At 44.4% G+C, this 26,780-nt stretch overlaps 1 protein-coding gene across 2 annotated transcripts in view; it reads left to right on the top strand.

Annotated features, from left to right (window-relative positions):
* The window catches only part of dennd1b (DENN/MADD domain containing 1B), a 97,583-nt gene extending 71,724 nt beyond the window's left edge, over nt 1–25,859 (top strand). For both annotated transcript variants that reach the window (XM_064332045.1, XM_064332046.1), the window contains 9 exons: nt 1,927–2,028; nt 5,723–5,813; nt 6,284–6,324; nt 7,499–7,567; nt 7,716–7,772; nt 8,158–8,247; nt 18,739–18,818; nt 19,584–19,800; nt 21,079–25,859. In XM_064332045.1, the coding sequence (XP_064188115.1) occupies nt 1,927–2,028; nt 5,723–5,813; nt 6,284–6,324; nt 7,499–7,567; nt 7,716–7,772; nt 8,158–8,247; nt 18,739–18,818; nt 19,584–19,800; nt 21,079–21,549 (1,218 nt within the window). In that variant the 3' untranslated portion in view covers nt 21,550–25,859. The remainder of the gene's footprint in view (nt 1–1,926; nt 2,029–5,722; nt 5,814–6,283; nt 6,325–7,498; nt 7,568–7,715; nt 7,773–8,157; nt 8,248–18,738; nt 18,819–19,583; nt 19,801–21,078) is intronic.
* The last annotated feature ends 921 nt before the right edge of the window (nt 25,860–26,780 follow it).

Here is a 26,780-nt window from a genome sequence, read left to right as displayed (position 1 = left end):
TGTGTTTACACGTCAAATACAGACCCTCTGATCAATCTTTCGGTTGCAAAGTTTTACTGAACTCATATTTTGTAACATTTGGTAATTTGTTGCAAGTGTGTGGATGTCCATCCATGCTGTGGAGTGATTACAAAATTGGTTCAGAATTTGTTTCCCTCAAACGAGTTTCCTTCAAAGCCAGATTCCTTCTGATTTTGTGATTTCACATCTATTTATGTCCAATTTAAATACAATTCTTTCCATTTAAAAACGTTCTTCTGAAAATGCAGTGGGCCTGCTTACACACAGGATCCAGGACCTTGGCTTTTTGTAGCCATATCCAGTTTACATGTGCAATTACGTATTGTTTTCCCGGTTTCATAATTCTGCACATGGAAATGAAGAACTTTGCATGTGTAAATGGTCGCGAGACTGATTTACTGGCTGGAATTAGACGCGTTTTGTAATGTTTAAAGAAATACGTGTCATTTATGAATGCTTCCAGGGAACTGTATGTGTCACGAGGTAAAGGAACCTCATTTTCACGTTCCTCATAATTTTCGGACTGATTGAAATGGTTGGTGAATGAGATCTGAATAAAACAACACATATTTCATCGGCCTCTCACCTTCCAGTCTACTATTCCGTAAGAGTAGGTTAACAAAAGGGATTTTTTTAATCAGTTGGGATTGTTGGGGACCCACACTGAGCTGTAAATGAAGTAATCGAGAATAATGATAATGAGCTCAAATGAAATCGCTGATAATTACTGTTTTCTGTAGTCCCTTAATTACAGCCCTGAATGTGATCTGTAGGTGCAATGCTCATCATTGACAGCTCTGAAAGTTTGTATTTCGGCGTGAAAAGTGTGAAAGTAATCTTTTTTTTAACTACTGTAAGTGCATTTGTAAATGGTCCCTGTGTTCTTTCATTTGGATGCGCAGCTAGTTAATTTGTATTTGTTCTGGGCTGGAATGTTAGACATCGACTCTTTAAAGAAAATTGTTTTCATTCGATTACGAAAGGAAAGTACATTAATGTGCATAGCAGTTTGGTCTATTTTTCCCCACTCCCATTTCTTGGCTGTATTTTTCTGGTCATCCATGGAGGGTTCCTCAAATCAGTTGTTTGAGCCACAGTTTTCTGATATGTGAATAAATATTCCAATTTTCTTTGATTGGATTATTTAAGTGAGCTGATTTAAAATGAGAAATTAGGTTTTTTTATCCCATTGATTGGCAGCTGTGTTAGGAAAGATCTTCGCTATCTTAAATCTTTCCATGTCGGAACATTTGGCTGGATTGTGTCACGTATTTTATTTAGTTGAGACCTATAAACGTCCAAGCATGACTTTGTAACTAAGGACCACTGCTTACACTTTCTTATTTGTGTGTGAATCCACCCATGATTTGAACAAACGCGCATAAGTTACATAAGATAATGTTTTGGAAAGTGTTTTGTGTATGTTTGTAGCATCATGTTTTCCCTACTGAGCCTAAAACGATTTATGCACAAAAATCCTTTCATAGCACTAAAAATTTTCTTTTTTTCCTACACTCTAAAAGTGACATGCATGAACATGGTTTCCTAGTGTTACCATCAAAGTGTAGGCACAGCACTGCCGCAGAAAGGAAAAAATATATTAGTGGCTCCGCTTGTGGTAACAAAGTGGATTTTTTAAATGTTACAATGTTATCCACATGTAAGACCAGAGTAACTTCAAATTAGGATTGAAAAATTGAGTTGGATGCGGCGTTCAGAGATAATTTGACATATTGCCAATCGCGGATCGGAAAGCAGGCTTAATCGGCAAACTGTGGATGGAAAATTAAAATACGTGTTTGATAAACGAAAGGAAGTGCATGCCTTTTATCATAGACATCGAGAATATTTGTCCTTTCAAAAATACAAATTTAGTTCTGAATGTCCTCATCCTTTTCTCCACAGGGAGAGCCAATCACGTTTTGCGAGGAAAGCTTTGTGGCTCACCGGTCTAGCACTATGAGGTGCTTCCTCGAAATGGCTGTGAACCTCCAGCTCTTCAAACAGGTAAAAAGAACACGCAATGTTGGAACTGTTCATTTGATCATTATACTTTACAAGACTTGAATTATGCTGCATTACAGTATATTTGAATGCATAAGCTTGCACACATCGGTAATTACTGAGTGGTAGCTGTAGGTTGTGGTGTCATTCTTGCTAAAAGGGACCTGTGTTGCATTTTAGTTTTTTTTTGCTTTTTAATCATTTTGATATTGCAAATTTGATTTTTAAAATGTATTTAGGTGGAAGCCTGTCAAATCCACCATACTTCTTGAAAGCAGTTCAAATTCTGGAACCTTCTAATACGATTAAGTGAAATGCTTTACTTTTGTATGCAGATGTATCAAGCCATGGTAATCCAGTTAAGTCTGTTTATTACCCAGTTTACAACATGTTCCTCTGTGGAGCCATTTCCATTCCATTTAACGCTTTTCCGTTCATACTTTTAAATTCATACGAGAGGATCAGGATGAAAAAATGCATTTCAGAAACTGACAGTTCGTGGTTAGCAGAACACACACGCATTTGAGTTATGCTTCAGGCATCAAGGAGATTAGTACTAAATTACATAAAAAAGAAAGGAATTATCTATACCATTTAATGAATGGAATCCCTATCAGTCTATTCGTAAGCCTTGTCTCTTCCGACATAAAGCTAACTATCTTTGATTAAGAAATGTAAACTGTTAAAGCTAATGCTTTGGCAAGCAGTATTTCAGAAACGTCTTTCTTTTTTATTGACAGCTGCAATTTAGTGTCTTGGCTTACCCAGATAAGTTTTTTAAATCCCCCGAAACAGACAAAAAAGGCAATTAATCAGGCTTTTGTTTCTGCCACATAGTGCATTTATAACTTTCCCCAAACAAGATAGTGACCGACAGTTCAAAGACATTTTAGCAGTAGCTTGGGGTGCGTTTATCTCTTCCTCACCACAGTGAAAAAGGCCAGCGATGTTGCTCTGCACTGGCCATGAACCATGTCCATTTGGAGACGGGCCTGCTTAGGGTGAGCAGGGAGCGAGCCAACAGAATGCAGAGAGAGCCTGTCAGTGACGGCCTGCTTTCTGTCAGTGTGGTTCACTGTGGTGCTGCTCTCTCTCTCTCTCTCTCTCTCTCTCTCCCCCCCTCCCTCCCTCCCTCCCTCCCAGTCCAGTTGGGCTTCATTCATTTCAGCATATCTCTAAATACACAGTCATTCGCACCGAGCTTTAAGTGGTCCAGCCTTGCCTTGTGGTAAAGGCCTCCATATCCCTTCACTTCAGGTACACTTAAACGTGGCTCAGGGGGTACTTGGTTACCCATTACTCTGGAAGTGCCCCGGATTTGTTACGCTGCCATCACTAAAATGAAAAGGCTGGAATCGGTAACTCAAGCGAGAATACTGCAGTCGTTTGATAAAAAAAACATATTAAGCACTTTATAGTGAGAGTAACTGGGTTTTTGGATTATTTCAGTTTTAGTGTTCACCGTGGGGCTCTTCCATACACCACGTTGTGGTGCCTTAACTAAGTGAGCCACCCAGCAGCACTTATCTATATTTTGGCTGATCCAGACAATATATGAGTGCAGTGAAGGATATGTTGGACATTTACAGAAGTTCTGGTGGCCTTCTGACTTTACAGTGGTGGCTGTCGGGGCATTCAGGATAATTCCAAGATGGAATTGCAATTGCCTGGTGGATATTGCTACATTGTACCTGATATTCCATCATTGCTTTTCTTTGATATTGAAAGCTGTGGCTCATAAAATGTATAAATACGTAAACTGCTGTATAATAAGACACATCGCCAAAGTGGAGTCATTTGCACTTGATTATAGGAAATGCAGACGTTCTACAATACTGTCGTGACAACTGAGCCAGTGACAGGGTCAAAGTTCAGTATAATTTTAGTCTCAGCAATGGGCTCTACTACTGTATGATCGCGATATATAAACCGAAAGTAGTATGAGTCAAAAGTCGTTACGACCAACCATCAAATGTGACAGTCACCAGTGGCAATGATCGTACATCATGCATATAAGCTGCCCTTCAGGCATTAGGCATTTTCTTTGAAGAATAGTCGGGTAATATACACACGTACGTCCTCTGTGGGGGCACAATGACTACACAAGCTGCTTTGGAGTTACATGGAGTGTATTTTGTTTCTTTAGCGAACACACACTGAATGCCCTAAGACTATCTATTGTAAAATCGGCTGGTCACCAGAAACTTCTGTCTTATTTGCGTACAACAATTGTCTGGGCCAAATAAAAACATAAAGAGAATCTGAACTAACTTCAAATAAGCCCAAAAAAGTGAACTATAAAGTTTTGTCCCAAAATTCTATATTTGTATCCCACGTAGGTTATTTGGCTAATGTTGTTTATTTTTTGTAGACTCTTTTCACTAATATGTCCAAAATTTTGATTTAGGCTGGACTGAGCTGGAGTAGTTTGCAGCAGGTACATCTGAGCATGATTAACAGAAGGAAGTCAGGGCTTATGCGGTTATGTCTGCCGTTACACTGTTACCATGCTTGCAGAGAGCACAGCACACATATTTTGTTGGAGTCTTTGACCTATGTAAAAAGCAGATAAAAGCTATTTTCAGGCAGCCCAGCCTGGAAGAATGAATTTCAGCGCAATATGGGAGACACTTCAGGGAGATCGGCAGGAGGCAACGTTGCGGTGTGGCACGCCAGCTAGTTATTTAGCGCGTTGTTTATCCGAAACATTTCCGGAGTGCGTTATGTCATTTGCGTGCACGTTGGAATTGAAGCTTAAATCCAGGACACTTCCTGCCTTCCTGAAGACTTTGGCTGCCATTATTCATACAAACTACCCTACATGGTTCTCTCTGAGAAATCCAGTCTCGAACAATTGATGAAGTATACTACATTTTGTTTTTCACACAACAGAATTTACACATTCTGAGATTTCCTTGCTGCGCATGTGGTGTTTGCATTTTGTTATTATTGAGATTTTAAATGAATTCATTGATATCAAAGGAAGTCTTTGATATCTTTGGATAGGTTGTGTATACTACTTAGAGTTTGTCAGTTTTCAACAAAAAAAAAGAAAAAGGAAAATGAACAATAACAACAGCTTCTTAAAAAATAGTCTTCCGCAATTCATTCTGTAACTTGTACAAGCGTAAATATTTAGTTACCTTCACCAATATCCGAATAAATCATGTGACTCAAGATAGATTAACTTAAGATGTTGTATTCATTTTGTCTCCCACTAAAACCTTTCCAAGTTTACAAATTATTTCTCATGCAATGTGGAGGTGAGATCCAAATGAAAATCAGAAATAATATTCTCAGAGCTGTTAGAGGAACCTGAATTCTCATTGCCACCTGCTGTAAAATATTTGTATTGCTCTGAGGTGAAGAAGACTATTTTTTAAGAAGCTGTTGTTATTGTTCATTTTCTTTTTTTCTTTTTTTTGTTGAACACTGAGCAATAAAGCCGGTAATAGTGGTGTGATTTATTGGGTTTTTCATGACCTCTATGCGACAAAGGCGGAAATTAAATTTCCGAATGCAAGACATGCAACATGCTGGTTTGCCATGTTAATCCAGCAGCTGTTTTGAATTTCAACATCCCTTCCTCATTTTAATCTGCAGAGATGTCTGGAGCAGGTAGGATTAAACTGTTTTTTTTTTCCCTCTTGTATTTTTCCCCTCCTTTAATAACCTGCAATGTGATTTATGGCCGCAGTTCATTGAAGGCAGACTGGCAAAATTAAATGCGGGAAGGGGCTTCACAGACGTCTTTGAGGAGGAAATCACAGAGGGGGGTTTCTGTGGAAGTAAGTGGCCAGATCCCTGTTCTCTTTCTTACACACAAGCTCACAAGCTTCTCTTGCAGCATATTATTAAGCTCTGCTTTTTTCTCTCTCTCTGATAACCTCTGCACATAGTAAGAGTTTGCTGTTGTAATCCCTTTTGTTAATATTAGTTTAGAGCATATCTGTGATTCTTATGTCGCACTTGGAATGCGTAGTAAAATTATTATATCTAATCTGCAACGGGTCCAATTACAGAAATGTATTTTCTCGATCGTTTGTTTTTCGTCTGGAACCAACATCAACATGTGAAAAAACTAAATGTACCCATTATTTTTTATATTTTAGTCAAAAAATTCAATGGCACAATTGAAAATTGAAATTATGAAAATAAACAAATAAAAAAAGTGGGGAGGAACAGAATCTGTCATTTCTCCTACCTGGCTGCAGACAAAAATATATCTTTAAACAGATTTATTACATTTTTATTGCAGGTAATTCAAGGACATACCAACAATGGATGCATACAGTAAAGGTAAGCGGAAGTAAAACAAATATAACTAAAATGGCCTGTTTTCCATATGTATATTTACCGAATTTGTAACTTTCAATTAACTCAGTATTATATTTCATGCGATGAGTCCATACTATATATTTTTTTTGTTGTTGTTGTTACAGTGCATTCGGTCCGATTTATCAAGGTGTGCCGCAGCCAGTATCTATAAAACTTATCACCTTTCGGAAAAAATATCGGGATTGGACAGATACTACTCCGAGTAAATGGAAACAATTTGTTTTTGGGTGAACTGCCCTTTTAAAATGCCTTGGCACTGTGCAAAGCTGCATACTGTTCGTTTCAATACAGTAGCCTGGTTTGAAAATGATGTGTACCCACATAAGTGATAAATGGCAACCAATTCCAGGGTTCAATGTTATTTGCATCGTAAACAGACGGAAAAAGTATGCTATTACCAAGCAGAGAACATGAGTCTATGTATTACTTAATCTACAAGTACCCCCCCCCCCCTCTGCCGCCTCCTCATATCAGCCAATCTTGGTGTTTGACCAAATCTGTTAAGTTTGTTTTTAATTGTTATTGGCCAGTACCGGGGTATCGCCTCCATATGATCTTGCATTAATGCCTAGCGCACTTATTCATTTTCAGAATTTCAACGCACAAATGATTTTCTTTTGACACAAATTTCACCCTAAACTATTGGCAAGTGTAGGCAACCTAGACATGATTAACAGAGAAATATTCCTGTTTGTGTGGTCTGTTTAAAATGACTCATGAATTTTATTTACATAAAGAACTATTTCAGGAAAAGCCTGCATTTCTCTTTAGGACATTCAGTTCTGTTTAGTGTTTGCTTATCTGTCAAGATAATAGCTGCGCGTGAAGACGAGCATATGCGCTGTAGGAATATTAAAAATAAACGGATGGGACTGATGAGATGGGTGGGCAGGAGAGATCTGATTTGGCAGGAGACCTTCTGAGGTAACAAAGTTTAACTTCGCTCGATAAAAAAAAAAAAAAAAGCTCGATCTCCAAATCTGCTGTTGCAAATGCAGTTATCAAATCCAAATGCAGGTCAAATTTGGTATTCGATGCACTAAAAAACATGGCAATAGCGGCATGTGGGCGGGTGTTAAGGCAGTGATGAGCATTGGGTAATGCAGTGCCATTGATTTTTCTCTCCTCTCCACAGAAAGGAGGTGCATTAATTAACACTGCGGTGACCAAGGCCAGTCCAGCAGTGAAAACCGCCTACAAATTTGTACGTTTGCTTCTTGTTCTTCAATTTTTCTGTCTTTTTTAATAAAAATATTACGATATATTTGACTGGTAAATTACCTGATGCCTGACGTATTGTCCGAAACTTCTGTGTGTGAGGGCGTTTCCTTTTCTCTGTCCCAATTCCACAGGCCAAAAGCCATGCCAAGCAAGGAATCAAGGAAATGAAGAGCAGGTTGAAACAAAAGGTGAGCCGTCCCCAGCCTGTGACTCCGGTGCCTGTCGGGAGTCCTGACTCAGGACTGCTTTCTGATGCTTCTCTGTGGAGGCTGTGGCTCCGCAAGCCAACAGGATCAGGGCATTAGTCACTGTTGAGCCCTGCATAGCCAGCTGCAGGTGTCTGCTCTCGTTTGTTAAAAGCGGAATGAACGGGGAGACCTTTAACGTGCCATGTCTGGGTAGCCTGTCCTTAGCGATTCGGGTTCTGTTTTCATTCCCCACGTTCTCCGTAAATACATGAACTTGGCCAGGGCGGGCGGCTGTTACCTCTGGAAGCCGAGGTGCGGGGTTCTGGCGTGACTGGCGGCTGTCTGAAACGTAGCGTCCCCCCCCTCTCCCTCTCTCTCTCCGCAGGAGGCGGAGGACGAGGACGGGCCGGTCTGCGCCGGGTCCCCCACCAGCACCAAAAGCCTCTCGCCGAAGCGGCTGCAGAAGAGGAGGAAGGTGAGTTCCGGCCGAGGCGAAGGGAGAGTTCCGCGCACGTCCAGCGCGAACGGCTGGGTACTCAGAGACGCCCCCCCCCCCGGGGAAAAAGCGGCGGGCAGGCTCGCCGGAGAGCAGAGGGCGGCCGCGGCCCTGCCGTAAAGCGGGTTTGACTGGCGGAGGAGCAGCGTGGCTCGCTCCAGGCCTGGTTACGCACGGCCAAGAATGGCTTCCCCCAGTTAAGCACCTGTAGTGGAGATGACCTGGATCCATTGTGAATATTTTGTGGAAATATGGTACGCCACACTCATGGCTAAAGATTTTTTTGAGAGAAAATCTAAAATATATTGCCTTGAATTTTTTATTTTTTGTATAAGAATGTTGGTTTCTGTTGAGGATGAAGTCATTTATTTTCAGCTCGTATTCATAAGAACAGCGTTTTTTAACTGAGTAAAACATCATTTCAGACTATTTCTGTGAAAACCACTTTTTTTCAGGGTTTCCCGTTAAAGAATAAATAAGGACATTTTCAGTGTGCTTCAGTCTTTTTACATTTCAGGCCCACAAGATGGTGGAGTATAAGTCTGTGAAGCGCACCATTGTTAATTACCTTTGCTCACTGAGAGGTTAGCGCACTCAAACCTTTTCAGCTACTGATATGCAAAACATTGAAATTCATTTACAGCATAGCGATACACAGCGAATGTTAAAAGTTAATTTGACATTCTCAAAATAAGAAATTTACATCCGTACAATTTAATTAGCTGGTTATTTTTTCTTTGATTATCCAGAAATGATGGAAATCAGCTACAGTACGTTACAACCGAGCCCTTGTGTCTATCATTAATTTGGGATTTACACGGGAGATAATATATGTATGGCGTATGTAAATTACAATCCTTCCCCAACACCTCCTTGGAGAAGTCGCTACCCGTTTTTCAGTAATGGTATATCCTCACGATATAAATATATTGCGTGTGTAAATGCCTTCCGGTATGTTTTTTTTCCAGTGTTTTATTTCTGCATTGTGTAAAATGAACTGGCGGTCCCTTCTTTACACACTGTTGCTGTTGGCTGTCTCCCATTACCCACAGCTCCTATACGGGGCTCCGTTCGTGTGGGTTGGCTTGGTAATATGCCTCCGGGGAATTTTAAGGCCTTTTTTTTTTTTTCGTGCGTGTAAACGAACACCAACAGAACGTCGAGTCCTTCGAGCTGTTCACTAGGCACTTGCTATTTTTAGGTATTTCTCTCTTTTTTTCATCTGCCGTTATTTTAGAAAAATACGTTTAGGTATAAAAATAAGTTTTTACAAAAAAAAAATCATCTGTAAATTATAAGGAACAAACTGCAACTCTGGGTGTTCCAATGGGAAAAACAACTAATACTGTACTAGTACTGATGAGTAGATAAAAAAGAAAAACAGTAATTTGATTAAATGTATGTCAGTCTTTTGTTAGTGTCAGTGTATGTCACGTAAATTAGGACATGGGTGTTCTGTTCCGCTTTTGGTATGTGTCCTCTGTGTGTTTCAAGTGAATGAGTGTGACTGTGTGTGTGCGCGTGTGAGTGTATGCGATTGTGTCTGTGTGTGTGTGTGTGTGTGTGCATGAGTGAGAGCGAATGTATGTGTATGATTGTGTGTGCATATGTGTGTGTGTGATTGTGTGTACATGTGCGTGTGAGTGTGATTGTGTGTGTGTGTGTGATTGTGTGTGTGTTAGTATGATTGTGTGTGCATGTGTGTGTGTGATTGTGTGTGTATGTGCGAGTGAGTGATTGTGTGTGTGTGTGTGTGTGTGCATGAGTGTGAGTGAGATTGTGTGTGTGTTAGTATGATTGTGTGTGCATGTGTGTGTGTGATTGTGTGTGTATGTGCGAGTGAGTGTGATTATGTGTGTGTGTGTGTGCATGAGTGAGTGAGTGTGATTGTGTGTGTGTGTGCATGAGTGAGTGAGTGTGAGTGTGTGTGTGTGTGTATGTGTGCATGAGTGAGTGAGTGTGAGTGTGTGCATGAGTGAGTGAGTGAGATTGTGTGTGTGAGTATGATTGTGTGTGCATGTGTGTGTGTTTGTGTGTGAGTGTGATTGTGTGTGTGCATGTGTGTGGGTGAGATTGTGTGCATGCGTGCACACACACAGCGTTGGCATGGAGTTGGATTGTGTTCTCAGGTTTGTGACATGAGCAGTAAAGGAGCGGGCGGGCCTGTTGTTTTCCTTATTAAGCCGGTGTGAAGTGGAGCTGTAAACTGGGCCTGTCTTGGAGGCGGCGAGCGGCCTTTGGAAAGGGGGGATTTGTCTGTCAGCCATGCTCCAGCGGTAATGGGGCTATCTCTCAGCCCCTGCTCGGAGCAGCCAGTCGCCATCTCCGCCGTCTCCGCCCGGCCCCGCGCTTGTCACACGCTCGCACCGGCCGCTGTGACCGCTCACCGGGAACCGGGGGCTCTCTCTCATCTCCATAAATGATTCCGAATCTCAGCCCCCCGCTCGCATCGATTGTGGGCCGGCGCCTTGGGATGTAGCGCTGTTAGCATTGATTTTCCTCCCGCTCCTCTTTGAGGTGGAGCAGCACAGCCTGACACTGATTCAGCACGGGGCGCTGGGGCTTGGTGCAGAGACCTCCACTCTTACTGTAAATGTGTGTGTGCGTGTGTGTGTGTGTGCGTGCGTGCGTGTGTGTGTGTGTGTGTGTGCGCATGTGAGTGTGTGTGTGTGTGTGTGTGTGTGCATGTGAGTGAGTGTGTGTGTGTGTGTGTGTGACAGTGTGCGTGTACGTGTTGGGATTGTGATGTGAAAGGTGTGTGTGTGCTGTGTGGTAAAATGTCGTGTGTGGGTATGTGAAGTGTGCAAAGTGTCTGTGTGTGTGTGTCTGTGTGAGTGAGAGAATGTGTACCTGTGTGTGTGTGTGTGTGTGTGTGTGTGTGTACATGCGTGAGTATACGTGAGAGAGGGGTATGTGTCAGAGGCAATGAGTGTGTGTGGCCTGGAAAAATATCACTATTTTAATGATGACACAAGCAAAGTCTTGCTGACTTGCTGTTATGTTTTTAAAAATCTTGCATGTAGATAAGGAGTGTACTTACAGAAATACTGTGGAATAAGCACTTTTTTGTATATGAATATTGTAAATTTACTTGACACGAGGCTATGATTATTTACTGTACTTACTTTCACTTGATTATTTAATAATCCACAACCGTTCTGACATACTGCTGTGTGAGGTTTTTGGAACCATTCAGATTCGCTGAGAAAAAGAGCAAATTGAACATGAGCCTTGAACCGAAGCACCAGGCACGAGGATTGTAGACTCTTAATTTCAGTCTAATGGCTGATGTTTACTCATTATAGACTTACTCAATTACTTACTTTCTTACTGAGTCCAGTCATTTTTAGTTTTTTTTTTTTTTTCTGCATGTCTTCTCCAGTCAAAAGAGCAGTCTGGCCCTCGGTGCAGTCGTGCGCTAATTTACTGCGGGACGTCACTGTGTCTCGGCTCTCCCTGTGTAAAGGACAGCAGCCTTCAGTTCCTCCCGCCGCGTGCCGACTTGGACGTTTTCCCCCCTTAATTAGTTTGCTTATTTCCCGCGTCGCTGATGAGGCTCACAGGAACGCTGAGAAGGTGCAGCGGCAAAGGTCTCCCAATTAGGCCCTTTCAGCCTGGCGGCCCGGCCCCTCCCCGCCGGGGGCCCGCCCGCGCGCGCCACCGCGGCGTAGTAACGGGGCCCCGGGGACCCTAGGCTAGGCTGTCCCGGGGGAGGAGGGGGGGCACTCCTCCCTGCGAATCCCCCACCAACACAGCGACAGGGCCCTGCCCGGACCAACCGCCCAATCATCATCATCAACCTCCCTCGTCCGGTAGCTGCAGAAAAAAGCCACCAATGTCTACCTTTTGCAGGTTCAAAAAAACTTGCAAGCCCGATCACCAAGAGCAGTACCAGTGTAGATCCGAGCTCTATTTCTGCATGTATATACACCCTGCAATTTAAAAAAACTGTTACGATTCAGAACACTCCTGTGGTTGACGCTGCAAAAATCTGTCGCCGTATTTATTCCACGGCCGATTATGAGATGGGGGAATGCGCTAGGTGTGCCGACCGGGTCCTTCAGAAAGGGTGTCAATGCCGTTTGAGTGAGCGGTGGGGTGGGGGGTGGGGGGGTCGCGTGTAAATGTGAATCGCGTTAATGAAATGATCCCGCTCCGGCCCTGGGGAGGGAGGGAGGGAGGGAGCCTCACATGGCACCGTGTGAGGACAACAGATGGATCGCCCTCAGCCAAGAGCAGCTCACCAGCTCTGCATATTAAAGCTCCAACACCACACCCCCCAACCCCCTAAAAAAAAAGAAAAAAAAAGCTGATTCAAGTTTAGTATGTAATTCATTCAAATTGTGCGTCATGCTCCCAGAGTTCAAAAACCTTAATTTCCGTAATTCTGCAGTCAATGAATAATTCAAACGTTTGTCAATGAAACTCAATAGATAGTCCTTTTTTGTTTGACATTACTTGACTTGCATGTCCCCAATATTCCTTTCATGCGATATGTCTACATAAGTGTACCTATATTATTTTTATTAATGAAGCGCATATTTTTTTTCTGTGTGAAAAATCATTATTAATATAATTAAATCATTTATTTGAACAAAAGGTAAGTTACATATATATAAGGGTGTCTTTTATACATCTGCAGCCGTGGATATGATATAAAGACAACGGTGTGTTCGTTTCAGAATTCTGGCCTTGTCGCGTTCGGGCCCTTTCTCGGTTCGGTACCCGAGCAGAAATGGGCGCGTGCGAGGCCAGCAGATGGCTAAGAGCAGTCTGTGTGGAGGGTGGCTGGGGAGAGAGCAGGACCTGCTGTGGCATTGTGCTGGGTGCGTTTGTGCGGGCTTCAGACGCTATTGTGCGCACTGTAACTGTAGAGGACCCTCAGCGCCGGGACGCATCTGCTTAGCGATAGAAGAAAAAAAAAAAGCGACGGTGCCGCTCAAATGGGGGATTAGCTTGGTGGCCGCGGCCTGTTCGCGTTACCTTTGCTGCAGACGCCCTGTCGGTCTGTTCTGAAAGGTTCGCTCGCCTGCATGGCAATGATGATGCGCGCTTGTCCATTAAGCGTTTAGGCGTTCGTTCACCGTTCAAATTTGGGGGGCTGGGGGGGGAGCCACGCCGGTTTTATATCCGTCTCGTAGCGCGAGGCAAGTTGACTCGCCTGTGACAAAAGTGCCATCTGGTGGCGGGCGTGGAGTACTGCGCGCTTACCGGGGGTCCCGCCGGTCAGAACGCAGAGCGCCAGATGATCGGTGCCGTCGGCTTGTTTATTCCGGTTTAATGCGGGCGAGCTTCACGGGGAAGCCGGTCAGGCAGCGGGGCGACAGCGCCGGCCCACGGCAGCCGATGACGGTGCCGGGCGGGTTCCTCAGGCGCTACGGAGACTTGGCTGAGATTTCGGCTCAGCCTCTCCGCGGTTTGTTTGCATTTTCCAGGCGTATCTGACTGCGCGTTGCCAAACGCGGCGAGATCAATGGCATACGGGAATCAGATGCAGCATATGCACACAGAAATAAACCCCCCGCCACCGCTCCCCGCGCCGGGGGGGGGGAGAATTGGCGGAAACATTAAGCCTCGTGTAGTCATTTGGTACCGATTGCCGCGAAAAAAAAGAAAACAGAAAATGCTAATTTCTCGAAAACAGCCCCGGTCGAGGCCTCCCGTTACGATCGGTTCCCTGTTCGCCGGTAGCCGGAAGCGTCGCGTTACAGGGAGCGTTTCGTACTCGGCCGCGTTGGTTCCTGCTCCGAGTTTTTTTTGGTGACGCGGGTGAGGTTAATTTTGCGTTGACGTGGTAATTGCGCTTTATTGTGGATTTTCAGCTTGGTGTGATATGTATACTCACGTGTCGTGTCAGATCTCACTAACCTGTCGTTCAGGAATGTGTAAAAGGAATGTGTAAATGGCACTGGCACAGTAGCATCTTTAAGCTGCGTCGGTAATTATCCATTTGGAACCCCCTGCGTAACCTGTAGGTGGCGTGTGTTCAAAGGCAGGAGAAAGCAGACGTTGGACTCTGCGTCTCGGTGGAGTAACCTTTTATGTGACTTAGTGAGTTTTAACTGAGCTTAACTGAAAAACCGGTAACTTCCCAGACTACTTTTGCCAGAATTATCTACAATGGTCTGGACATTTAAAGATCTAAAAGTTTCACTTGCTGTGTTCTTACCCGCACAAGCCCACGCCCCCGCACCCTTCTGGCTCAAGCAGACTTCCTAGCTCGTGAGACGATATACCAGAGTCCGTCACATGATTCTATTCCGATTCACCTCTGGGTTAAATTGGCCCTGCATGAGGTTGCAAAAGAAGGCCATGCGATCGCTTTGTAATAAACCTTAAAATTAACACACAACACACTAACATCTTTTACTTCTGCGCCTCCACCACAGCTACCCAAAAGCCACCTACACCTCGCCGTCTCGGAGTGGATCCTGTTACCTAGCAGCACTTAGGGGACCACTTATGTTTTCCCCGTTTGCATCGAGAGTGCTCTTGAGATGTCAACCTTGGAACCAATTCATACGTAAATACCCTGCTCCTGGTTTTCCTGCTGATTTAAATGAACTAATTGAGTACATGCGTCTGACAATTCTGAAGGGCATTTGCGTAATTGATGATAAATAAGTGTTCCCGGATAAAGCGTGGGTGATTACCTGAACAAGTTTGTAACATGACATTTATTCACAACTTTGATGTCCTCTCAAATTGTTTTCCACTGGAACATTGCCCTGACCAGGATTTCGTGAGGAGTTTAAAAATGTAGAAAAACATGTGAACATAGAGGGCCTCCATTCACCCCGCATAAAAGGACCGTAACTACATGACTAGGGACCGTAACTACAGGACTAGGGACCGTAACTACAGGACTAGGGACCGTAACTACAGGACTAGGGACCGTAACTACATGACTAAGGACCGTAACTACAGGACTAGGGACCGTAACTACATGACTAGGGACCGTAACTACATGACTAAGGACCCTAACTACATGACTAGGGACCGTAACTACAGGACTAGGGACCGTAACTACATGACTAAGGACCCTAACTACATGACTAAGGACCGTAACTACAGGACTAGGGACCGTAACTACAGGACTAGGGACCGTAACTACATGACTAAGGACCGTAACTACATGACTAAGGACCGTAACTACAGGACTAGGGACCGTAACTACATGACTAGGGACCGTAACTACATGACTAGGGACCCTAACTACATGACTAAGGACCCTAACTACATGACTAAGGACCGTAACTACATGACTAGGGACCGTAACTACATGACTAAGGACCCTAACTACAGGACTAAGGACCGTAACTACATGACTAAGGACCGTAACTACAGGACTAAGGACCGTAACTACATGACTAAGGACCGTAACTACAGGACTAAGGACCGTAACTACATGACTAGGGACCCTAACTACATGACTAGGGACCGTAACTACATGACTAAGGACCGTAACTACATGACTAGGGACCGTAACTACATGACTAAGGACCGTAACTACATGACTAAGGACCGTAACTACATGACTAGGGACCGTAACTACATGACTAAGGACCGTAACTACATGACTAAGGACCGTAACTACATGACTAGGGACCGTAACTACATGACTAAGGACCGTAACTACATGACTAGGGACCGTAACTACATGACTAGGGACCGTAACTACATGACTAAGGACCGTAACTACAGGACTAGGGACCGTAACTACATGACTAGGGACCGGAACTACAGGACTAGGGACCGTAACTACATGACTAAGGACCGTAACTACATGACTAGGGACCGTAACTACATGACTAGGGACCGTAACTACAGGACTAGGGACCGTAACTACATGACTAGGGACCGTAACTACATGACTAGGGACCGTAACTACATGACTAGGGACCGTAACTACATGACTAGGGACCGTAACTACAGGACTAGGGACCGTAACTACAGGACTAGGGACCGTAACTACAGGACTAGGGACCGTAACTACATGACTAGGGACCGTAACTACATGACTAGGGACCGTAACTACATGACTAAGGACCGTAACTACAGGACTAAGGACCGTAACTACAGGACTAAGGACCGTAACTACAGGACTAGGGACCGTAACTACATGACTAAGGACCGTAACTACATGACTAGGGACCGTAACTACATGACTAAGGACCGTAACTACAGGACTAGGGACCGTAACTACATGACTAAGGACCGTAACTACAGGACTAGGGACCGTAACTACAGGACTAGGGACCGTAACTACATGACTAGGGACCGTAACTACATGACTAAGGACCGTAACTACATGACTAAGGACCGTAACTACAGGACTAAGGACCGTAACTACATGACTAGGGACCGTAACTACATGACTAAGGACTGTAACTACATGACTAAGGACCCTAACTACATGACTAGGGACCGTAACTACATGACTAAGGACCGTAACTACATGACTAGGGACCGTAACTACATGACTAGGGACCGTAACTACATGACTAAGGACCGTAACTACAGGACTAGGGACCGTAACTACAGGACTAGGGACCGTAACTACATGACTAAGGACCGTAACTACAGGACTAGGGACCGGAACTACAGGACTAGGGACCGTAACTACATGACTAAGGACCGTAACTACATGACTAGGGACCGTAACTACATGACTAGGGACCGTAACTACAGGACTAGGGACCGTAACTACATGACTAGGGCCCGTAACTACATGACTAGGGACCGTAACTACATGACTAGGGACCGTAACTACATGACTAAGGACCGTAACTACAGGACTAGGGACCGTAACTACAGGACTAGGGACCGTAACTACAGGACTAGGGACCGTAACTACATGACTAGGGACCGTAACTACATGACTAGGGACCGTAACTACATGACTAAGGACCGTAACTATAGGACTAAGGACCGTAACTACAGGACTAAGGACCGTAACTACAGGACTAGGGACCGTAACTACATGACTAGGGACCGTAACTACATGACTAGGGACCGTAACTACATGACTAAGGACCGTAACTACATGACTAGGGACCGTAACTACATGACTAAGGACCGTAACTACAGGACTAGGGACCGTAACTACAGGACTAGGGACCGTAACTACATGACTAGGGACCGTAACTACATGACTAAGGACCGTAACTACATGACTAAGGACCGTAACTATAGGACTAAGGACCGTAACTACAGGACTAGGGACCGTAACTACATGACTAAGGACCCTAACTACATGACTAGGGACCGTAACTACATGACTAAGGACCGTAACTACAGGACTAGGGACCGTAACTACATGACTAAGGACCGTAACTACATGACTAAGGACCGTAACTACAGGACTAAGGACCGTAACTACATGACTAAGGACCGTAACTACAGGACTAGGGACCGTAACTACAGGACTAAGTCGCTTTGTTGTGGTTGGAGGCAGAGAGAGAGCTGTGCTCAGCGTTACATTAATGAAGAGGAGGAGCCGGCTGGCCCCGTTTTAATAAAGGCCCGGACGTGAGAGCCCTCACGCTCGCGCGGGTGCTTTCCCACGTCCCCCGGTCCCAAAAGGAAGAGGGTAAAACAGTGCGAGCAGCGCGTCGTTGGCGTTATTTCGCTAAGTCAATCTGACAGAGTCTCACAGGTGCGTTCTCCCTGTCGCTCTCCTCTGTGCTGCTCCGAGTCCAGATTTATGATCCTGACAAAGGAATCCATTAAAAGGCTTTTTTGGATTCCTGGCCTAAACCCCCTGTAATCACTTTCATTATAGCTTCCAGCTACCAGAGAGAGAGGGCCAATCAGTGTGGAACATGTGTTATTGTTTATTAGAGCGGCCAGCGCACGCATTTCTCAGCTATTTTTATAGCGGGGACGGCCGTTAACTCTTTCCGCAGCCGCCAACCGCCAGCGCCACCGCCCGCTCGGTCCCGCTTTCGTTGGGCGGCGGGGTTTGGTGGCGGGCCGACCGGTGTGTTGGGGGGAGGGGGGTTCGGACGGGAGGTTTGGGGGCCGCGCTCGCTCCAGTCCCGTTTCACGCCGCCCTCGCTGGGCCGCGGCCTTCGGTGAAGCGGCAGATACGATTTCACGGGGGCCTTTCAGGGGCGTCCGCGCATTCGCCTGTGAGACGCGAGCGCAGAGGCGTCTGAGGGAAAAGAGGGCCAGTCGCGGTCGGCGTCACCAGGCTCCGCGGGGCCTTGCTGCTTCCGCTCGCCCGTTAAAGGCGCACACGCCCGCCGTGGAGCCGGAGAGGTTCGGCGGGGGAGCCGCGGTGCCGAACCACGCCCGTCTCACGCAGCCATTTCCTGATATCTGGGAAAATGTGATAAAGACACACGCACACCCGGCAGCCAATCAAAATTGGCCTTTTCTTGGGCGCGCCAGCTGTCTTTATTATTTGTGGTTGCCTAGCATCCTGTAACAGCGTTTGCTTTTGTTTTGGTTTTTTTTTCATTGCAGTATCGTTACACAAACACCTCCACGAACATGGGATGCCCCGACTTTGTCATAGACGACGATGAGCTGGACACGGCAAGCAAGTAAGTGCCTGGCCTTCTCAGCCGCGCCAGCGCCCCTGTTCTGTTCTCAACAGAGCTCAGGCTCCTGGTCAGTGTGCATTCGCTGCGTTGAGACATCAGCTCTCAATTCAACTAGTGTTAGAGAAAGTATGCTCTTAAAGGCCTCTGTAGTGTAAAATAAAATAAAAACCCTTAACACGTTGTCTTATACTGTTTTTACGTGTGTTATACAGCATGTATTGAAATATGAAAAATTAAATCACATAGGTTCAGATCATAAACAGTAATACACTGTAGAAATAGTGATGTGTATCAAAGTGTTTAATATTGGCTCATGTCACCTCTTATTAACAGATTCTGCATTTAATCTTATTTTATTTATTGATGACTGTGAAGCATTGGATGCATTATTTCATCTTTCTCGTGTTTTTAGTTGTAAAACAAATCCAGTAAATAGGTTTTGACCATTTGTACAATCTGTCACACTGCTTTAAACAACAGGTACGTTTGCTATATTTGAGTATACCAATGCTGCCCCCTTGTGGACAGTTATACATGCGAGCAGTTCAATGTAGGGTTTTGACTCAAGCAAAGAGCATCACACAGCGAGTCCTCAGGACTCCAGTGCGCTCGCCGTCACCAGGACGGATCCCGCTCGGAACGCAGAACCGGGTCGGCGGGTTCTCCGGCGGCGTCTGCGCGGGAGAGTAAAGGCGGACGGCGGATGGCGGAGCGGGGTGGGGCTCTACGCGCGGCGGCGCTGACCGCGCTCACTCTCGCCCGCAGGATCTCCTCGGAGGACAGCGGGGACGTCCCGTCCTTCACGGAGGACAGCGACGGGTCGTACGAGCTGGAGGCGGACTCTCAGGCCCCCGGGCAGATGAACCTGCTGGAGGAGATCCTGGACACGCTCAGCACCACCAGCACCGAGCAGGGCAGGCTCTCCACCGCCAAGAGCCTGGACTTCTTCAGGTCCATGGACGAGCTGGACTACAAGACCACGGTAGGCTCATTCCCGTTAGCATAGCGAGTAGCTCTTTAGAGCAGGGGCTGCTTGCAGAGAGAGGTGTGTGTTTAGAGCAGGAGCTGCTTGCAGAGAGAAGTGTGTGTGTGTGTGTGTGTGTGTGTTTAGAGCAGGGGCTGCTTGCAGAGAGAGGTGTGTGTGTGTGTGTGTGTGTGTGTTTAGAGCAGGAGCTGCTTGCAGAGAGAAGTGTGTGTGTTTAGAGCAGGGGCTGCTTGTGGAGAGAGGTGTGTGTGTGTGTGTGTGTGTGTGTTTAGAGCAGGAGCTGCTTGCAGAGAGGTGTGTGTGTTGAGAGCAGGGGCTGCTTGTGGAGAGAGGTGTGTGTGTGTGTGTGTGTGTGTGTTTAGAGCAGGAGCTGCTTGCAGAGAGGTGTGTGTGTTGAGAGCAGGGGCTGCTTGTGGAGAGAGGTGTGTGTGTGTGTGTGTGTGTGTGTTTAGAGCAGGAGCTGCTTGCAGAGAGGTGTGTGTGTTTAGAGCAGGGGCTGCTTGTGGAGAGAGGTGTGTGTGTGTGTGTGTGTGTGTGTTTAGAGCAGGAGCTGCTTGCAGAGAGGTGTGTGTGTGTTGAGAGCAGGGGCTGCTTGCAGAGAGGTGTGTGTGTTTAGAGCAGGAGCTGCTTGCAGAGAGAGGTGTGTGTGTGTGTGTGTGTGTGTGATTAGAGCAGGAGCTGCTTTCAGAGAGGTGTGTGTGTTGAGAGCAGGGGCTGCTTGCAGAGAGGTGTGTGTGTGTGTGTGTGTGTGTGATTAGAGCAGGAGCTGCTTTCAGAGAGGTGTGTGTGTTTAGAGCAGGGGCTGCTTGCAGAGAGGTGTGTGTGTGTGTGATTAGAGCAGGAGCTGCTTGCAGAGAGAAGTGTGTGTGTGTTTAGAGCAGGGGCTGCTTGCAGAGAGGTGTGTGTGTGTGTGTGTGTGTGTGTTTAGAGCAGGAGCTGCTTGCAGAGAGAAGTGTGTGTTTAGAGCAGGGCTGCTTGCAGAGAGTGTGTGTGTGTGTGTGTGATTAGAGCAGGAGCTGCTTTCAGAGAGGTGTGTGTGTTTAGAGCAGGGGCTGCTTGCAGAGAAGTGTGTGTGTGTTTAGAGCAGGAGCTGCTTGCAGAGAGGTGTGTGTGTGTTTAGAGCAGGGGTGGCTTGCAGAGAGGTGTGTGTGTGTTCGAACTGTAAGGCAGTGCATTGTGTCAGTCCATCGGGTCTCTGATTCGATGTTGCATCGGTGTAATCTGACACGGCCGATCTAGGCTCTGATTGGTTTGTTTCTGGCTCCTGTGTCTCAGAACAAGCCCACCCCTCCCCGGGGCGGAGACCCGTCGCAGGGGTCAGACGAGCAGATGAGCTGGAACATGGGGCAGGACGACAGCGCCCTCCACGGGAAGCACCTGCCCCCTTCCCCCCGCAGACAGAGCGTCAAGGCGCCCTGCGCCCCCCCGTGCGCGGTCGCCCGCAGCAACGACGTGGCTCCGCCCCCCCGCGACGCCCCCGCCACTCTGGAGCCCCCCGACGGCCCCCAGGCTCAGCCGGCCAGCGCCCTCCGCAGGAGGCCGGTGTCCAAGCGGCCTTCCCGTCAGGACCGGCCTCGCCAGCCCTCCATGCTGGTCCCCTGGGAGAAGGAGAGCGCCGGGCCTGGGGCGGAGGCCCCGGGGGGGGAGGCCCAGGGGGAGATCGAGTCCGTGTACCACCTCAGCTCGGCGCTCCACGCCGGACTCAAGCTGTCTGAGGTCAGCAGCGGGGCCTCAGACAAGTCCTGATCCCAGAGTGAGAGAGAGAGAGACCTGCTCGCCGGGCACAGGAAATGAGCTCATTTTATGCACATCTCCGTAATCCTTTTATTATCTCCTTTTCATGTTCTCCAGCCCTAGAGGAATTACTGCTTCCTTTTCGTGGATTTAACTGAGTCCCACATGGTAAACATCGCCGCAGACGTCATAGAATAAGGCCTTCTTATTCCTTATCCTGAAATAGGAACATTTTGAATGTGCCCTTAATTTATATAAAACAATCACCAGTACTTTTCGGGGATAGGAAAGGTTGCACGTCAAAGGGAAATGTTATTGTAATTCACAAAAGCCATCAGTGTGTGCAGTTCTACATGGGTCAGAAGGGATTTCGTTGTTTTTCTTTGCTCATCGTCTAACCGTAAACTGTCGTATTCGTTTTTTCATCATCGCATTTCGTGTTAATCTTTAACTGAATTGCACTCGTGGAAAATGAGAACACTTATCACTTTAAAGCGGTACAGATATATCACTGTGTTAAAATGAACAATCAAGAAGTTTTTTTTTTTCTCCAGATCAATGTATTTTATTAGCCTAAAGTATAAAAGAAATAAAAACCTGGCTGTTGAATCTTATACCAAATCTTGAAAGCCCTCACTGTACAGACACGCAATGCGATGCCTTAAACAGAGCTCTGATTCTCTCCACCGCGCAGTGTCAATATGCAGTTCTCAACACGCTTTGATTGGCACTGAAAAAACCTGTAGCGCATTTCCTCAAATGGAGATGTGTACGGTGACGCTGGCTTCCCCGTAGATTTTTGTTTTAGAGATATTTTTGTAGCGCACACAGGAAACGCTCGCTTTATTTTTTACATGGGATCTTCAGAGGTGTTTCTCAGGTTGCACTTCTCTGGCGGCGCTGCAGCACGTTAGGTTAGCGCGCGTACAGGGAGGAGTGGAGACGTGTAAACGCGCACCGGGCGACTCGTCTCAGCGCGGATCTTCGCTCGCGCCTCTCCGGCGCACCTTTCCGTTTCCTTTATGACGGGTCTCGCGCTTTTAAAATGGAGGCTAGCGAGTGTAGCTCCCGAAGCGAAGAGCAGCTCGCTTTTATGCAACTTCTTTGTGTCGCCGAGCCGCTGAGGGGTTTATTGTTTAACGCGTCTGTCTGGTAAAAGCGCACCCCAGAGACCGTTTCCCAGGAGCTGTAGTGAACAGCAAAACGCAAGCTGCATCATTTTATGAGGTAACAAAAAAAAAAGCACTGTGTATTATTCAAGTGCTTGAACTTAATGCATTGAGCAATACAATATATAGGGACAAAAGCTCTGTGTTGACATAAATGGTGTTTTTGAAAATGGAGAATCTCCTATGGAGATCATGCAGCCTACAATAATATTCACTGATTGTGGTTATTGTGGTGCCATGTAGAAACAAAAGATGTTTGCTTGCCTTGTCTGTTTAATTTGGGGTGTAATGCCCATATTTTTATTGATTTATGTTACAGTACATTTTATAAGCCTCTTAAATTGTGCTTTCTGCCTGTACAGTGTTTATTGGTAACAGAGTCATGATCATATTACTATGGTCATTACCATAACTAATACAAACTCTTATCTGTTCTCTTCATATTAATATTGTATTACTATGACTTACACAATAACAAAAGTTTATGTTGCTGTGGTCACTTTAGGTCATTTTAATGTATGCAAAACGTGAATGAATTTTGGATTAGCAGCAGGCTACAAAACCATCTGACAATCTAATTATTTGAAAAAAGGAAAAAATGGTAGTTTTCTCAACATCAAATCATTGAGTGTACAATTTAAGACAAATTCCATCTCATCAGTGTTCTAACCAGTCGGACTCTGCCATTGATTCTGCCATTGTAGCTACACTAAGCCAAGATGTGTAATAATGTATCTTGAACCTCCTGCATGCATTGAGTGTTCCAATCGTGTATGCATATGCGGGCCAGGAATATTGTATTTTGTGATACAGTACTAATTAGTGTTGGGGAATTGACATTAATGACTTCCATACTATGTTAAACAAACATCATCCATTTTGTTGATGTAACAACTGAAGGGTTCAGGTTGATCGTTTTTAACCATATGCATTATTTATGGAAATCACTTGCTTCTTGTTCCTGCCATTCCAATCCAAGTCAAATGATTAAATATTGCATCAAACCACACTCATTTGAAATCAGGGGAAGTACGGTACGCTTGATTCTGCCATTTCAGCATTTTTAAATTCTAATTTATTTGGATAATATTTAGCATTTTGTATTATTAGAATCTTTTTTGCTACACTAATAATTTGCTATTGCAATCATAAGTTTGTCTAAACTGGTAACTGACTCCATTGCATTGCTGTGTTCAAGTGTTGAGTGTTTGATGCTTGCGTCAAGAAAGGTCTTCACAAAATAGTCTTCTTTTTAGCAAGTACTGTAAAATGTTATTCACAGTCTCTTATTGTGTCTGTGATTTTGAATTCAAGGCTCAAGGTTGTGCCTTGTTTAGCCTAAATGCTTACATTGATCCACAAACAATGGCCAGAAATGACAAAATATAGTTAGTAAAATGCATTAATTCAACGAGAATGCAAATAAAAATCAGTATGTATTTTTTTATGCTTAATAAGAGTAGTGGGTAAATCAGGTTATTAAATGTAAAGCAACCTGTTACTCAACCCTTTCATTGTCATTTATCATTCTGGTACTTGAGAGAGGTACTTAAAAATATCTGTCTCATAAACAATGATAAGTGAATGTTGTTCTTTTTCAATACTTGTTTTATTTTAAAGCAGAACGACACTAGATCAAGCAACTAGGAGTAACGTTACATATATTTTGGTATTCTAAAATACATACTTGTTACTACTGGTACAGTGTCTTTTTCCAGCATCATGGAATTTAATGTTTTATGGTGTTCTTTACTGTAACTCAAGCATTAATCATTCTCAAAATATGCTAGAGCTAGTTAAAAATGTTGTTGGTTAGTAGGGACTGTTTACATGGAAATCCACAACAAATGGCTTTGCCATTTATATGAATACAAATGTATTTTTAACTTATTTTTTCTGTTGCAGATAAACCTGAAAGGGTTTTCAATAGTACATTCTCTTCAATATTTCTTTGGCTTCATCCACTAATGAATTTGAATGACTGAAATTAATTTCCACAATTGCCTTGCTTAATTAGGGGATTAAAAAGACGTAATCTTTACATTTTTAAAATAATCCATACATGCATTTGCTTGCATTATTGCTTTTTGAGGGTTCTGTTAATGTATCTACTTACTGAGTGTTTAATAAAGACACAAACAGTTGATGATTTTTAGAATTGTTAAAGTGGCCATGTACTTCTGTACTTGTCAACTCTTTTCTCGGTATATTTTCATGATTTCTGCTTCAGTTGTTAGCAGAATTAACACAGGATCCCTCGAGATCCTTGTTTTAAAGTGACTGCCTCCATTGTTGTAAGCGATGTAATGAAGTCTTGCTTCCTCTGGATATTCCCATGTCTAGTTAGGCACATTAATAAGACAGGTCTGTTCTCGGAGAGCGAGAGAGCATGTGATGTACATAGCAAGTGATAGCCACTGTTTTTAAACATCACATAAGGAAGCTCAACCTTCATTCTCATTTAAACAATGCAATCAAAGAGTGTCAAACGAATCATTTAATAAAAACATGATTTAGCTTTTTACATTTTTTTTTCTACTGTTAACTGTTATTTTGGGGCTTAATGATGGTACGTCATTCTTTAGTTTTTTATTTTTTAAATTAATGATGAAGTTACTGCTGTGTCTTGAGAATTGTCCTCATTGCAAGTAGGAACGCTGACTCAAAGCCAACTGAGCAAGTACTGTACCATTAGAGTACAATGCAGAGGTACAAATAAATGGAATAAGTAACACTGTGAGTCCTTATGACCTACTGATCAATGTATGCAAAGCGGAGAGTGCCACATTTTATTTTGATATGAAAGAGAAAAAGTAATATGACAATGGTCAGGGCATACCATGCAATTCATTTTATTTTACCATTCATTTTAGAGCAATACTATGGCTGTACATCAATTTAGATTTTAAAAGAAGTCAAATTTTTCACAGATAACACCAGTCTTTTAATTGTATACTGTAACTATCTGAAGTGAAAGTATTCAGCTGGTCTAAATTACCATGTGTGTTTACACTTGCATGTTCTCAATGCAGAAATTGTGTTTAAAAAATAAAAATGGTTCAGTCATTCTAATGTGTTGAGTGAATGGTACAACAATATGAATCTTGGATATTCACACTGTGAACTTAAAATAAATTATGGATGTTTATGTAATTTTGCTTGTGTGAAGTTCTTTCGCAACAGTGAGGATGGCACGGAAATCATTTGTTTAAAGAGGCAGCCTTTTGGCACAGATTTTACAGAAACAATACATTAAAATGAAAGTGAAATATTAGCAGTACGCTTGCTATCAAGGTGTATGTACTTGACATCGGACATGACTTGTGTGTTTCGTGCTCATTTAAGACATCATGTGGTCCATAACGTTAATAACATCATCACAGACTGGAAACCGATACAGTGGATGTGAATGTCTCATTTGAACTGAGTGCAGAATGAGATTAACTCTGAGACGGTCACAACGATGGCAGATCTACATACAGCAGTAGTCAGGTGCCAGCCCTAGTGCGTACCCATTGACTGCATGACCACATTACGAGTATAAACACAACCAAGCATTATAGCACCAACCTCTGGAGCAGCGTTGGTTCTACGCCCCACTACAAAAATGTATTCTGGGGGGGAAAAAAACACACTGCTAACTCATGTTATGCTGCACAAACAATTGGTAATTGTTTTTACTTAAGTGTAATTACATATATTTTACATATTTGTTGTAGTTATTTTTATGAATGTACCTGGCTATGAGAACCTTTTAAATTTTGTGTTTTGTACACTTGACATAGACCGTGTGGATGACATTCCACATAATCATAATGAAACTTAAAACAGTAAAAATCCAAAGTCATCTCACCACAAATGTAAATTCTGCTCTGATCAAATTAAATAACTCTGTTTTCACTGTTTTCATTTCTAAACAGGACTGTAATTGCAAAGAGATGCAGCCATCAACTGGGGGGGGGGGGGTCGGGTCGGGGGGTCGGGGGTCGGGGGGTCGGGCGTACTCTTAAGAATCATTCATACGCAACCCCATCAGAAGTGTCAGTAATCTACTGAACGCTGAAAGATGGCTGT

Source organism: Anguilla rostrata, chromosome 4 (assembly GCF_018555375.3).
Source record: "Anguilla rostrata isolate EN2019 chromosome 4, ASM1855537v3, whole genome shotgun sequence".
In the NCBI taxonomy this organism is placed as follows: Eukaryota; Metazoa; Chordata; class Actinopteri; order Anguilliformes; family Anguillidae; genus Anguilla; species Anguilla rostrata.
Note: the sequence above shows the minus strand (reverse complement) of the source record. Positions and strands in the feature narration are given on the sequence as shown.